General features: G+C 40.6%; 1 protein-coding gene across 1 annotated transcript in view; it reads left to right on the plus strand.

The window, feature by feature from the left end:
- The window catches only part of SULT6B1 (sulfotransferase family 6B member 1), a 22,224-nt gene continuing 6,982 nt past the window's right edge, over positions 1-15,242 (plus strand). Inside the window, exons 1-6 of the mRNA XM_049652300.1 lie at positions 1-199; positions 1,869-1,981; positions 6,502-6,591; positions 7,732-7,858; positions 11,050-11,144; positions 14,301-14,457. Of these exons, the coding sequence (XP_049508257.1) occupies positions 1-199; positions 1,869-1,981; positions 6,502-6,591; positions 7,732-7,858; positions 11,050-11,144; positions 14,301-14,457 (781 nt within the window). The remainder of the gene's footprint in view (positions 200-1,868; positions 1,982-6,501; positions 6,592-7,731; positions 7,859-11,049; positions 11,145-14,300; positions 14,458-15,242) is intronic.

A 15,242-nucleotide genomic window follows, 5' to 3' on the forward strand; every position in this document is an offset into this window, starting at 1 on the left:
ATGGCCAACAAGTCGAAATTTATTGACTACATTGATGAAGCTCTGGAAAAATCAAAAGAAACTGCACTTTCTCGCTTGTTTTTCACCCACCAGGGGATTCCGTACCCCATCACCATGTGCACTTCAGAAACTTTCCAGGCCTTGGACACCTTTGAAGCCAGAAGCGATGACATAGTGCTTGCATCTTATCCAAAGTGTGGTAAATAACAAGTCATTTTCTACAAGGGCGCTTTTTCATAAGGAGTAGGTTGGGCAGGGTGCAAGGCAAAGGTGGGAGGAAGGCGGTTCCTCTCCGCATGAAGCTGGCCAGAAGTCAGGGAGGAGGACGACCAAGATGGTTAAGAACATAGCTTGTGAAATCAATAACCAGAACTGCTAGATTTAGAAATCCTGGGGTCTGAGGGAAGGATGATGGATGCAGAAAGGGAGGCATGGTGGGGCTAGCAACCAGAAAGAGAAATGCAAGAAAGTCCATTTGCCATCGGCCACTGAGAGCAGGAAAGATTTTCATCTTGGTTTTTGACTGAGGAGCATGGCCATGTCTATAATGTATATGATGATTTCCATGTAATTATTTTTCAGGATCAAACATCATCAATCCTCCAGCTTCTCAAACCAGTGTTACAATGGTCATTCATCAATGGAGGATAAATTAAGAATCTGTGGGGCACCGGGGTGACATAGTCAGGCATCTGACTCTTGATTTCAGATCAGGTCATGATCTCATGGTTCGTGGGGTCGAGCCCTGCATGGGGCTCAGCGCTGTCAGCACAGAGCCTGCTTGGGATTCTTTCTCTCCCTTTCTCTCTGCCCCTCCCCCATGAGCGCTCGCTCTCTCTCTCTCTCTCTCTCTCTCTCTTTTCCTCTCAAAATAAATAAATACATTTAAAAAAAAAACAGAATCTAAATCCCTATTTTACACAATCTGATTTTTTAAACTGTTATTTCATCTCTAAGTGTTTACTAAAGTCATCTTTATTTGATATTTTTCTTTCTATTATTTGATGCTGAGTTTTTATAAATTCAAAATTATATATACTTTTTTAGAAAATATTCACTGGGGCACCTGGGTGGCTCAGTCAGTTAAGCATCTGACTTTGACTCAGGTCATGATCTTACGGTTCGTGGGTTCAAGCCCCGCATCGGGGCTCTGCACTGACAGCTCAGAACCTGGAGCCTGCTTCATATTCTGTGTCTCCCACTCTCTCTGCCCCCCTGCCCCCTGCTTAGGCTCTGTCTGTCTGTCTCTCTCTCAAAAATAAACATTAAAATTTTTTTTTCAAAGAAAATATTTACTAATGCAAGGTACAATAATATGTGATATATAATAAACAATCATTTCTATAACATAACATTGTTCTATAAGGAACATATTGTAGATTTAAGAATTGCCTCTTGTTAAAAGAGAAATCTGAAGGGGCGCCTGGGTGGCGCAGTCGGTTAAGCGTCCGACTTCAGCCAGGTCACGATCTCACGGTCCGTGAGTTCGAGCCCCGCGTCAGGCTCTGGGCTGATGGCTCAGAGCCTGGAGCCTGTTTCCGATTCTGTGTCTCCCTCTCTCTCTGTCCCTCCCCCGTTCATGCTCTGTCTCTCTCTGTCCCAAAAATAAATAAACGTTGAAAAAAAAAAAAAAAAGAGAAATCTGAAAAATAAGGTAACCTGAATTTGTATTAATGTAAGTACGTTCTATTTTCCACAAAACTCTATTTCTTTCCATAGCCCAGTTTATTTCAAATGCAGAAGAACCAATTGTACACACCACAGAGTGGCTATAGATTTTAATTTTTATGATGTATATGCACAAGTAACATGCGTTTGCTATACCAAGATTCTTTTAATGAGCTTTGATTCTCTGATTTTTCTTATAGGTTCAAATTGGATTCTACATATCATTAGTGAGTTAATATTTGCTGAATCTAACAAAAAGTATGAATATCCAGAATTTCCAATTCTTGAATGTGGGGACCCAGAAAAATATCAGGTTAGTACAAAACAGCCTTTAAACTTATAGTAAATTATCATAGAAAGAGATTTTTTTAGTTTTGGGTTCAGAAAGTACTAATACTAATAATCATTGCAACTTATTTTGTGCGTACCATCTAAGCCCAGCACCTTTCAAGGATTGTCTCATTTCAGGGCAAAAAAACCTCATCACCATTTCTCAAAAGATCAAACCGTCAGAGACTTGCCCAAGGTCAAGGGGCTTATAAATGTCAGGGCCAAGATTTGAACCCAAATTGTCCGATTTGAGCTTCTTAACCTCTGCACAATATAGACAGCCTACTTATTAAAGAGAACTAGGAGGGAAAGTAAGCCGAGAAACCTGAAGAAAAAAATTAAAATGAGGGGCACCTGGCTGGCTTAGTCAGTAAAGCATGCTACTCTTGATCTTAGGTTTGTACGATCAAGCCCCATGTTGGGTGTAGAGATTACTTAAAAAATAAGATCTCTTCAAAAAAATTAAAATCATAAAAACTTTCTCTCTGAAGACAGAAACTTGGTGGGATGGCAAGAGAAGGGTTCCTCTAAGGCCTGGATCATTCTACCTTCAGTTTATGTCAGCACCCCCCAGTCTTTTCCTAATAAGACACTATCTTTGGTGTCCCTGTATCAGTGATGTCTCTGGTGTGTGGGGGGATGGGAAAGGGTAGTAGCTGAGAGAGTAAGCCACTGATGTGCATAAAGGTTCTTTTTTTTTTTTAATTTTTATTTTTGAGAGAGACAGAGAGGGACAGAGTGCAAGCAGGGGAGGTGCAGAGTGAGAGAGGGAGACAGAATCTGAAGCAGGCTCCAGGCTCTGAGCTGTCAGCACAGAGCCTGACGCGGGGCTAGAACTCACGAGCTATGAGATCATGACCTGAGCCGAAGTCAGACGCTTAACCGACTGAGCCACCCAGGCACCCTAAGGTTCTTTTTTTTTTTTTTTTTTAATGTTTATTTATTTATTTTCAGGGAGAGAGAGAGAGAGAGCATGCATGAGCAAGGAAAGGCCAGAGAGAAATAGAGAACACCAAGCAGGCTCCATGCTATCACCACAGAGCCCAATGCAGGGCTCACAAACTGTGAGATCATGACCTGACCCAAAATGAAGAGTTGGACACTTAACCGATTGAGCCACCCAGGCGCCCCCTTACCTGTTCTAATTCACTTTACTACACGTTATTGCTCCCACTACCAATATAACCAGGTGAGGCTTGGGTGTGAGACAGAAAGTTCTGTTCCCAGGCAGGAAAGGCAAGGACAGGGAGGGAGGAAGGATCTGCCTCAAGACTTCAGTGCCTGGACAGGACAGGTGGGAGGAGGGCCAGCCCCAGCCCCGCCAGAAACGCATTTGGTGGGGAGGCGGACTACAGTCTCAGCAAAACTTCCAGAGATGCTTACTGCCAGGACTCCCAACAAGCAGACAGAAGAACTCAGTTACTGAGAATTAAGTCACTGGATCGGGACTGACGAAGGGGTTTCTGGAAAACGACAGAGACACATGGCATGATGACAAATACAAACTGAAAAGTTGAATCCTAGGGGGAAGGAAGCCCATTTCCATGGTTTGGGTTAAAGTAACAGAAAAACACAGGCAGGTAAGGTATTCAGGGACTTGGGGCTGGGCTGGAGTGGGGAGCTAAGCGTGCATCCTGGATCTGGTGGGTTGCAACGTCAGGAGGAAGCAGAGGCCTAGCAGCCACAGCAGGGCCCAGAGGTGGGAGGTCAGGACCAGCTCAGGACGTGGGGACAGGAGTTTTAAGAAACTTTCCTAGGTAGAGATGAACGGGCTAATGAAAAGCCCCACTGATTTCTCCTTTCCGGGCCACTGCATAACCTTTTTTCTAAAGAGGGTGTGTATCATCACTTTTAAAATTTATGCTAACATTTCTCTAGCTTTCCAACTTTTTTTAAAAAGTAATTTTTATTTAAAAAAAATTTTTTTTCAACGTTTTTTATTTATTTTTGGGACAGAGAGAGACAGAGCATGAACGGGGGAGGGGCAGAGAGAGAGGGAGACACAGAATCGGAAACAGGCTCCAGGCTCCGAGCCATCAGCCCAGAGCCTGACGCGGGGCTCGAACTCACGGACCGCGAGATCGTGACCTGGCTGAAGTCGGACGCTTAACCGACTGCGCCACCCAGGTGCCCCAAGTAATTTTTATTTAAAATTTCATTTTTGAGAGACAGAATGAGACACAGCATAAGCGGGGGAGGGGCAGAGAGAGAGAGAGGGAGACACAGAATCCGAAGCAGGCTCCAGGCTCCGAGCTGTCAGCACAGAGCCCGATGCAGGGCTTGAACTCACGAATTCGAACTCGTGAGATCATGACCTGAGCCGAAGTCAGACACTTAACCAGCTGAGCCACCCAGGTGCCCCTCCAATTTTTTCTAAAGTAAACTCTACATCCGAATTGGGACTCAGATTCACGATCTGGAGATGAAGAGTTGCATGCTCTGACTGAGCCAGCCAGGCTCCCCTCCAACTCCCCTTTTATTTATAATTTTTAAAATTTATTTATTTACTTTGAGAGAGAGAGGGAGAGTGCATGAGCAGGGGAGGGGAAGAGAGAGGGAGACGGAGAATCCCAGGCAGGCTCCGTGCCTCAGCACAGAGCCCAATGAGGGGCTCAGACCCACAAACTGTGAGATCTTGACCTGAGCCAAAACCAAGAGTCGGATGCTCAACAGACTGAGCTACCCAGGTGCCCCATGTGAGCTCTTGATCTCCGGGTTGTGGGTTTGAGCCCCACATTGGGCATAGAGATTACTTACAAAAATAAATAAAATTAAATACATGTATTTTCTTAAAATATGTCTATATCCAGTCTTTACATTGCTTATAGTTTGGCCCCATCACACATTTTCGTTGACACATCAGTTTTGTTACAGTTATTTCCCGTTTTCTCCCTGGATATTTCTTTAATCCTATTAGGAACTTTACCATTTCTCATATGTCTTTTTGTGATTTTTGGCCATGCAGTGCAGTGGAAACTGCATTCTATAACTTAATCTGAAAATTACCATCTGTGCGATTTTGCACAAAGCCCTTAAAACCTCAAAGTCATTTGTTAATCTCTAAAATGGGGGTTATAATATCCACCTGAGGGGATTGCTGTGAATGAATGTAAAAGTGATGTTCAAAACTAAAAATTAGGGAAATTTGATGTAAATCAAGTATTATGACTACTCTATTCTCTTCTTTTTTAATGTTTATTTATTTTTGAGAGAGAGTGCAAGCAAGGGAGAGGCAGAGAGAGGACACAGAGGATCCAAAGCAGGCTCTAGTCTCTGAGCTGTCAGCCCAGAGCCAGATGCAGGGCTCAAACTCACAAACTGTGAGATCATGATCTGAGCTTAACCGACTGAGCCACCCAGATGCCCCTCAAGTATTATGACTATTAATTGCCACTGGAACCCATATCATTGACTTAAATTGGTTTTTTATTTTTAAAATCTCAGGTGTTTTTTTTTTCTTTTTTTTTTTTTTTTTTTTTTTGGCTCTTGCTTGAGTTGAGATGTCCACTAAGTTTCTTTCTTTTTTTCAAAAATTTTTATGTTTATTTTATTTTTGAGAGAGAGAGAGAGCGCACAGGGGAGGGGTAGAGAGAGAGGGGGAGACACAGAATCTGAAGCAGGCTCCAGGCTCTGAGCTGTCAGCACAGAACCCAAGGCGGGGCTCCAACTCATGGACTGCAAGATCATGACATGAGCTGGTGTCTGATGTCCACTAAGTTTCTACAGAAACATTGGCTATAAACGTCTAAATATCATTTTACCACTTGAAATAATGTGCCCCAGCTGCGAGTGACCTCTACAAGTGTGGAAATGAAACTTGAGGCTTTAGCCCATATAACGTACTAAAACCCTTAACGCTGGCAGATTAAACAGGTAACTTCATTTTTTAAATTATCAGTAGAAGCAGACACACACACACACACACACACACACACACACACACACACAAAGAATCAATCACTGAGTCTTACATTGACAAGAATTTCTCTAGTAAAATATTTCTCAGATATTCAAGTGACTGTGCACTTCCAGGTTCTGTTAGGATATTTGATTGCATGGAATTTTGTTGGCAAAAAAAAAGTCTAGATATTAAAAGTGGGTTTGGGAGACCTATGGAAAAACTTGAATATTTCTGGTAAAGACCTTGACTATAGAAGAGAGCCAAATGAAGACAGAATAGATCACAAATTATGAGCTGCAAAGAGTCAATTCTAAAAAGAATTTAGTGTGATTGTAGAAGAGGTAAAATTTTCAAAAAAAAGACCCCTCCAAAATGGTAAGCCAAACCCTATAAGGCGGTCCAGAAGGATGATTTAAATTATTTATGACTTTCTCCATTCCTCATCCCCACAAATTAAGAAAACAGAAATAATTTTTTAAAAACTGGAGGGGGAAATAGAAAAGGCACAGTAGTGATACTTGGAACTACCATTCAGATACTACACTTAAGAGCAATTCACCATAAGACATACATGCTTTTACTTTACCATGTCTGTTTTTAAGAGAATGAAACAGTTTCCATCCCCAAGGATTCTGGCAACTCATCTCCATTATGAAAAATTACCTGGGTCCATCTTCAAGAATAAAGCCAAGGTGAGTGTCCCTCCCTACTCGTATTTCAGTTTGAAGTTTTTAATGTCTAGATATTGCCTTTCTGAGCTATGTGATGAAGTCTGCATCTTATCATAGAATTTTGAGAAATGAAACGTGTGATTTAGCATTTCTTCTGTTCTTTCTTCAAATATATTTGCTATTGTGCTCAAAGTGAATGCATTTTCAGCTAGGATATAAAACATATACCTAGAATTGAACATATTTTAAAATCTGTTTTATAGTGAATAGATTTCAGAATCCCACTAAGATATTTAGAGAGTTTAACAAAAGAATGCGATAGGAAAATGAGAAGTTGTGTTTTTTTGTTCTTTCTGGTGAGCATTATTTATGTGAGGTCTGAAGCAATTTTATTTCTGAATTTCACGTATAATAGCAAACTTCATGTCCTGCGAACATAACTATAGGTGCTTTGGCTCCTCTTATCATTGTTTGATCTTCGCTGACCAAACTCTGAACATTATTTTCATTGTCCTTAATATTACTTTTTCTTTAATATTATTTTGCAATTTTTACTTTGTGGTTTACCCTTCCAGATCATGCCCTTATGACTATTCTAATGAGCTTGCCCTTTTTTCCTTTTTGGTATCTTCTTTTTTTTTTTTTTTTTAACGTTTATTTATTTATTTTGAGAAAGAGAGAGAGTGTGTGCACTGCTCACGCATGAACACATGCTAGCTGGGGGAGGGGCAGAGAGAGAGAGAGAGAGAGAGAGAGAGAGAGAGAGAGAATCTCAAGCCGGCTCTGCACTGTCAGTGCAGAACCTGGCTTGGGGCTCGATCCCACAAACCATGAGATTGTGACCTAAGCCGAACTCAAGAGTCAGACACTTAACCGACTAAGCCACCCAGGCACCTTGCTTTTTTCATATCTTCTACACATGCCTTCTTAATGTCTAAGTTCATTAGCAAAAGTTCTCTGCTACAACATCAGTCTGCTTTTTCTTCTTTTCTCTTCCCTCTCCCCAGACTTTCCCATCTGCCACCCCCGCTTCTTCAATTTCTCTGTATGTTAACAAAATTATGTCGTATACAAGATTACACAATAATATTGTTCACCCCTTCACTTTTCCAAAGTTCAAAATATAGACCTGAATTAATTAACTTAATTTTCTCTTTCTAGATATTGGTGATATTTCGAAACCCTAAAGATACAGCAGTATCTTTTTTCCATTTCCACAACAATGTCCCTGATATTCCAAGCTATGGCTCCTGGGATGAATTCTTCAGACAGTTCATGAAAGGCCAAGGTATGGCTGTTGGTGAAGGAATTCTTACTTTGACAGATGACCACAAAAGTACAAAAAATCAAATGTATTTTAAGGTAAAGAAAGAAAACTAGGGAGGATCCAGGAACCAAAAAGTTGCTTTTATTTAAAAATTTTTTTTAACGTTTATTTATTTTTGAGACAGAGAGAGACAGAGCATGAACGGGGGAGGGTCAGAGAGAGGGAGACACAGAATCTGAAACAGGTTCCAGGCTCTGAGCTGTCAGCACAGAGCCTGAAGCGGGGCTCAAGCTCACGGACCGCGAGATCGTGACCTGAGCCGAAGTCGTTCGCTCAACCGACTGAGCCACCCAGGCGCCCGCCAAAAAGTTGCTTTTAATGAAACTTTAATGAAGTTTTATAGCACCACTAGTTCTGCACATCAAACAATAATACATTACTGTTTTTAAAAATAATTTGGGCAATTTACATGTTGCCTATAAGTATGAGGTGGCCATAGAACAGACATAGGACCAAGAGGCCTATACGGAGTCATGTAGAAAAGCATCTCTGGTTAATTTCCCCTAAGTCTCTATATAACACAATGATAAAAAAAAAAAAAAGAGAGAGAGAGAGAGAGATAAAACCATGACATTGAGCAAACACATCTAAGATATTTGTTTGCCAGAAAAGAAAAGGCTTTGTTAGACCATGTTGATGTTTTACCTCTGGTAATTGATAACTGCAATTTTGTAGGTGCCTACTGAGGCTTCGGGCTGGCTCAGTCAGTAGAGCACGCAACCCTTGATCTTGGGGTTGTGAGTTCGAGCCCCACATTGGGTGTAGAGATTACTTAAAAAAAAACTCTTGTAAGTGCCTACTGATGCTCCAATGTACTAAAGGAGGTGTTGTATGTGCACGATTTCATTTAAGACTATAACAAACTATGAATAAAGTATTTCCAGCCCCTTGCACAGATGAGAAAACCAGTCCAAAAAGTTAAAACACTTGCCAGTGGTCCCACTGCTTGTAAGTCCCAGTGACTCTACTTCCATGGGTATAATGGCCAGAGATTAAAGATGCCTTCTTTAGTTGGTGACTCTTTTCAGTCTGGGCAGTGTCATAGAAGGCAGAGTTAATGCCACATGATCCTTGAGAAGTTGTTGACAGGTCACTCTAAGAGAACCACTTTTATTTTATTTTATTGGCTAACAAACAGCGTGTACAGTCTGCTCTTGGTTCTGGGGGTAGATTCCCATGGTTCATCGCTTACATACAACACCCAGTGCTCATCCTAACATGTTTTCTAAAGTTTTATTTATTTATTTGTTTGTTTGTTTATTTATTTATTTATTTGCTCACGGACTTATTTATTATTTTGAGAGAGACAGAGCAGCGCAAGTGTGGGAGGGCCAGAGAGAGAGGGAGAATCCCAAGCAGGCTCTGCACTGTCAATGCAGAGACCGATGTGGGACTTAAACACATGAAACTGTGAGATCATGACCTGAGCTGAAATCGGGAGTGGGATGTTTAACCGACTGAGCCACCCAGGCGCCCAAAAAGGACCACTTCTAAAGGTGACCAGCACAGCAACGCCACGCCCCACATGCATGGCCACTGGGTACAGTATTGGCTCCTAAGCACAGATTAAGTATTGGGATGGGGGGGGGGGAAGTGTACAGAAGGTGCTTATGAAGCACCACGATCAAAGTTTTGTTTGTCTGGAAACCACTCACTAAGTGGTACAAAGTTTCTGCTTTGCACGCTTTGTTACGTTCAAGTTCTAAAGGAAGCTCAATGTACTGGAAAACATGCAGGATTTGCAATGAGAGGACTGGATTGGCTTCATCACTTATTATTATATATTAGTAATTAATATTAGATAGAATAGTTACCACTTACTGAGCAATTACTACATGCCAGGCACTTATATACTATCTCTCACGTACATTTTAACATTTCATTTTTTTTTTTTTAAGTTTATTTATTTTGAGAGACAGAGAGCAGAGGAGGGGCAGAGAGAGACGAAGAGAGAGAATCCCAGGCAGGCTCTGTGCTGTCAGCGTGGAGCCCGATGAGGGACTCGAATACACGAACCATGAAATCATGACCTGAACCGAAACCAAGAGTTGGACGCTTAACCGACTAAGCCACCCAGATGCTCCCCAAAATTTCCATTTCTCTTAAGAACCCCATGGGGACAAATACTATACTTGTCCCCTTTTGTAAAGATGGAAATAGAGGCATAAAAAGCTCACACAGCCACTAAGTAGCAGAGCTTGAATTTAAATTCAGGTTCAAATCACTCACACTGGGGTGATGTTGAGCAAGACATTTGATTTTTTTAAATTTTTTTTTAACGTTTATTTATTTTTGAGACAGAGAGAGACAGAGCATGAACGGGGGAGGGTCAGAGAGAGAGGGAGACACAGAATCTGAAGCAGGCTCCAGGCTCTGAGCTGTCAGCACAGAGCCCGACGCGGGGCTCAAACTCACGGACCGTGAGATCATGACCTGAGCCGAAGTCGGACACTTAACCGACCAAGCCACCCAGGCGCCCCTCTTTTTGCTTTTCTTAATGTGGTTATTGGAATATTTAAAATTACAGGTGTGGTGGGGGGATGCCGGGGTGGTTCAGTCAGTTAAGCCTCTGACTCTGGCTCAGGTCATGATCTTTCGGTTCATGAGTTCGAGCCGCAAACCAGGCTCTGTGCTCTCAGCACAGATCCTGCTTTGGATCCTGTCTCCCTTTATCTCTGTCCCTCCCTTGCTTCTGCTTTCTCTCTCTCTCAAAAATAAATAAATAAGCATTTTTTAAAATTTACAGATGTGGCTTTCATTAAATTTCTATTGGACAATGCTGATTGAGAAAACATCTGTCTCATCATTTCTTTTCTTTCTGGTACTATCTGTCGTTTTTCGTGTACCTTTCACTATTTCTGAATCATTTTATTCACGTAAATATTCATGAATGTCTGGTAGTTTTTATCAAACCACGTTTGCAACTTGCTTAGTTATTATTTATGAAAATAATAAAATGAATAGAAATCTGACACAGGAATAGCCGTATGCCAGTTCTTCTGGAGCAGGGATTTATAATGACATACAAACATCTTGTCTGAGCATATACACACACACATATATAGTTTATATTTTAAAGCATAAATTAACCATCTATAATTTTAACCTCAATTATTTGAAATTCCCTAAGAATTTTTTCCTTATATTTTTAGTTTCCTGGGGAAGCTATTTTGATTTTGCCATTAACTGGAACAAACATCTTGATGATGAAAATGTTAAGTTCATATTATATGAAGACCTGAAAAAGGTAAGATTTTGATTATTGACATTCTATAGCAAGATTTATTATAAAATATCACATAGAGAACCTACTTTTAATGTCTGGTTGTGTGAACAAATATTGTATTCAATTAAAAAAATAAATATTCCAGATTTGTGGTACAATGCTAGGGAAAAAAAAAAAAACAGTGCATAGGGGCTTAGGTTGTTTATTTAACAGAAATAAAATAATGCTTAGCAACTTATTACTAACAGTGGCTGCTTTATTTTCCTTCTGTGATAGATAGTCCAACTTAAGAATGGCAGAAATAATAAGTAGGTTTCAACTGAGATGGAAATGAACATGCATTTGGCTATGAATTGATTTTTCCATATAATGTTATTTTTTAAATTGGTATTCATGAACATTTATTTATTTTTTTAATATATGAAATTTATTGTCAAATTGGTTTCCATACAACACCCAGTGCTCATCCCAAAAGATGCCCTCAATACCCGTCACCTACCCTCCCCTCCCTCCCACCCCCCATCAACCCTCAGTTTGCTCGCAGTTTTTAAGAGTCTCTTATGCTTTGGCTGTCTCCCACTCTAACCTCTTTTTTTTTCTTCCCCTCCCCCATTCATGAACATTTAGTGCTGCCCAGCATTGTTCTAGGCCCTTGTGATACATCAGTGAACAGACAAGACAAAATTCACTGCCCTGGAGAAGCTTACCTTCTAGCTGGAAGAGGCAGGGAGAGAGAAAAACAATAAATATAACATTTTAAAAATGTTTATAATATGTGAGAAAAAAGAAATGGTATAATTGATTAAGGAAAACTGGAAATGTCTGGGGTAGGGAATTGGGATGTTGGACAAATCCCCATATAAGATAGCTGGTAGAAACCTCATGGAATGGATGTGATTTGAGCAAAGATCTAAAGAAGATGAGAGAGTAAGCAGAGTAGGTAACTGGAATAAGAATTTTCCAGGCATACAGAACCAACTGGAGCAAACGCCCTGAGGTAGGAGTGTTCCTGGTATGGTTAAGTGATATGAAGGAGGCGGATGTGGCTGGGTCAGTAGGGGTGAACCAGGGGAGATTAACCAATGAGAACAGAGGCAAGGGAGTGGGGTAGAGAGGAGTGAGGGGAATAATGTGGCCAGCCATTGAAATTACTTTGGCCTTCACTCTGAGTGAAATAGAAAACCATTATGGGATTCGAGCAGAAAAGTGATAGGAGTTGTGTTTTTAACAGGTTCATTCTGGTTGGTGTATGAAAACGTACTAGAGAGAAGAAAAGATTGTGTAGAGAAACCCATGAGGAGCGTACTATAGTAGTCCAGGCAAAGGAAGATTGTGGCTTAGACCAGAAGTGGCAATGGAAGTAATAAGTAGTTAAATTCTGAATATTTGTTGAAGAAGAGCTATTAGGATTTGCTGCTGGATTGGATGGGAGAAAGAGCAGTGAGAGAAAAATGAAGTCAAATAAGACTCCAATATCATTGGCCTGACCAACTGAGAGGACTGAATTGTCATCCCTTGAGTACGAGATGCCAGCAGGTGAAGTGAGATTGTGGGAAAGATCAGGGGTTTGGCTTTGCACATGCTTAGTCTGAGATGTTTATTAGTCATCCAAATGGAGAGGTCAAGTTGACTATAAACGTGTTGAATGGAGAGAGTGCTGGGCTGTATATATAAATTTGGCACATAGATGGCATTTAAAGCCATGAGATTACATACTTACATGTACGTAAGTATATACATAGGGAAGAGAAGGAGACCAAGAACTGAGCCCTAGAGTCCCCCATATAGACTGTTTGGGAAACAGGAGGAACCAGCAAAGGAGATGGAGGAGGGGCTAATGAGGCAGGAGGGAAGCCAGAGTCCTGGACTCCAGTGGAGAAAGTATGTTAAAAAGGGAGCGTGCCAAATGCTTTCTAGAGGAATTGGGTTATTAACACCAGTCTCCTCTGACATTCTTATCAAAGGGAAGTATGAATGAATCCATCCCTTCTGTTTCTCGAGTGCATTTATGTAACATGAGAGAACATACTAATTTAGTCTTTTATCCTTCTAGTCTACAATGATGTTTCTGAAACTTGTGTTCCATGGAATGCCATGTTGCCCAGATGTTAATAATTCTTGCTTGGAGGTTGCCTATTCAAACTGATTTGGGGACTGTGGGTCTTTTGGGACATTCACATTGCAAGCTGACATACTCAAGAGTGAGAGATCCTGTAGGAAAAACAAAACAAACTTCTCTTTATTTAACCAAAAGGATTCCAAACTTATTTGACCTCACCCTTCACTCTCCTTTTCTTTTCTTTTTTTTTTCTTTTTTCACAAAACATCTATAGCCACCTTGAAGTAAATTAGTGTTTTGTAGAATACAGTTTAAGAAACTGTTCTGGAAGATTATGAATCTTCATTGGTAGGGATACTGGTTACAAGGGTATTTAGACAAGATTAATTTCAAGATTCCTTCTAGTTTTCAGGATTCTAAAAATTAGACTTTCTGGATAGAATTAAACATTAGCTATAAATAGGATTCAGAAGAAAAGAGAATTGGAATGGGCATGTACAAATACATTGATTTCCTCAGCTCATTTAGACTGGTGCTTTTTTTTGTTATTTTTTTTTTGTTGTTGTTTTGTTTTTTGTTTTTTTTGTTATTTTTTTTTGTTATTTTTTTTTAATGTTTATTTTTGAGACAGAGACAGCAAGAGCCAGGGAGAAGCAGAGAGAGAGAGGGGTAGATACAGATTCTGAAACAAGCTCCAGGCTCTGAGCTATCAGCACACAGCCCAATGCAAGGCTTGCTCACAAACTGGGAGATCATAACCTGAGCCAAAGTTGGATGCTTAATCGACTGAGCCACCCAGGTGCCCCTAGACTGGTGCTTTTTAATAAAATGAGTATCATCTTAGATAAGACCTACTACTTAATGCTTGCTATCATTATTTGTATCCTGAGGAGTTTAGTAAGAGTCACCCATTGAAACTACAAAGTAAAAACAATACAGAATATTTTGTAGGGCTATCTGAAATATTGATACAGAAGTATCAAAGAAAGTCTAAAGAGAGAGATGAAAAGGTGAGTTGGAGAGGTAGGCTTAGTAAATCCATTCTGGCTAAGAAACCTGTCTTTGCTCGGGCACAATTCCCATAGAAAGAAGTTTATCCTTGAAAATGTTGTTTTCAGAACCTGACCGCTGGAATAAAACAAATTGCTGAGTTCTTTGGATTCTCTTTAACCGGGGAGCAGATCCAAACCATCTCAGCCCAGAGTACCTTCCAAGCAATGCGAGCAAAGTCCCAGGAAACACACGGTGCTGTTGGGCCCTTCCTGATCCGCAAAGGTAAAGTCGCATTTGTTTCTGGGACATCCATTGGTTTGCATGTAACAGGCAAACCAAATACTTTATTTTTATAATTTTTTTAATGTATATTTATTTTTGAGAGACAGAGAGACGGACAGAGCACCAGCAGGGGAGGGGCAGAGAGAGAGGGAGACCCCAAATCCAAAGCAGGCTCCAGGCTCTGAGCTGTCAGCACTAAGCCAAATGTGGGGCTTGAACCCACGAACCATGAGATCATGACCTAAGCGGAAGGCAGACACTTAACCAACTGAGCCACACAGGTGCCCCAATCCAAATACTTTTATCTTCAGTTAAGACAGGATTTTCTTGTTTCTCCCTTAATAAGTTTGGACACAGTGAGTTCAAAGTAGACTGAGTTCCACTGAGTAGTATACTTCTACTGTGTACTAATTCCACAGAAGTAGACTGAGTGAGTTCCACAATATCTAAAGTATCTTTTAGAGTACTAAGTTCCTTGTACCTTTCTGCTTGCCAGTATGTGATGGCAGGACAACAGCCAGAGCTCCACCATTACGTTAAAACTAAAGGATTCTATATTTTTAAAATAAACAGGGAATAGCAAGATACAGAATCACATGTTAGCTGAGTGAGGCCCCTTTAAAGAACTTTGTGGGAAGCCTCATCAGTGACTTCTTTATACCTCATTGGCCACCTCTTACTGCCCTGTTGGTTGAGAACTGTGATTTTTTTAAAGGCAATCTAACTTCTTATGACAGTTTATGATAATATAGGTTAGGTATTACCAGTTTTTTAAAATTATATAT

The sequence above is a fragment of the Panthera uncia genome, assembly GCF_023721935.1.
Source record: "Panthera uncia isolate 11264 chromosome A3 unlocalized genomic scaffold, Puncia_PCG_1.0 HiC_scaffold_12, whole genome shotgun sequence".
NCBI classification, from domain to species: domain Eukaryota; kingdom Metazoa; phylum Chordata; class Mammalia; order Carnivora; family Felidae; genus Panthera; species Panthera uncia.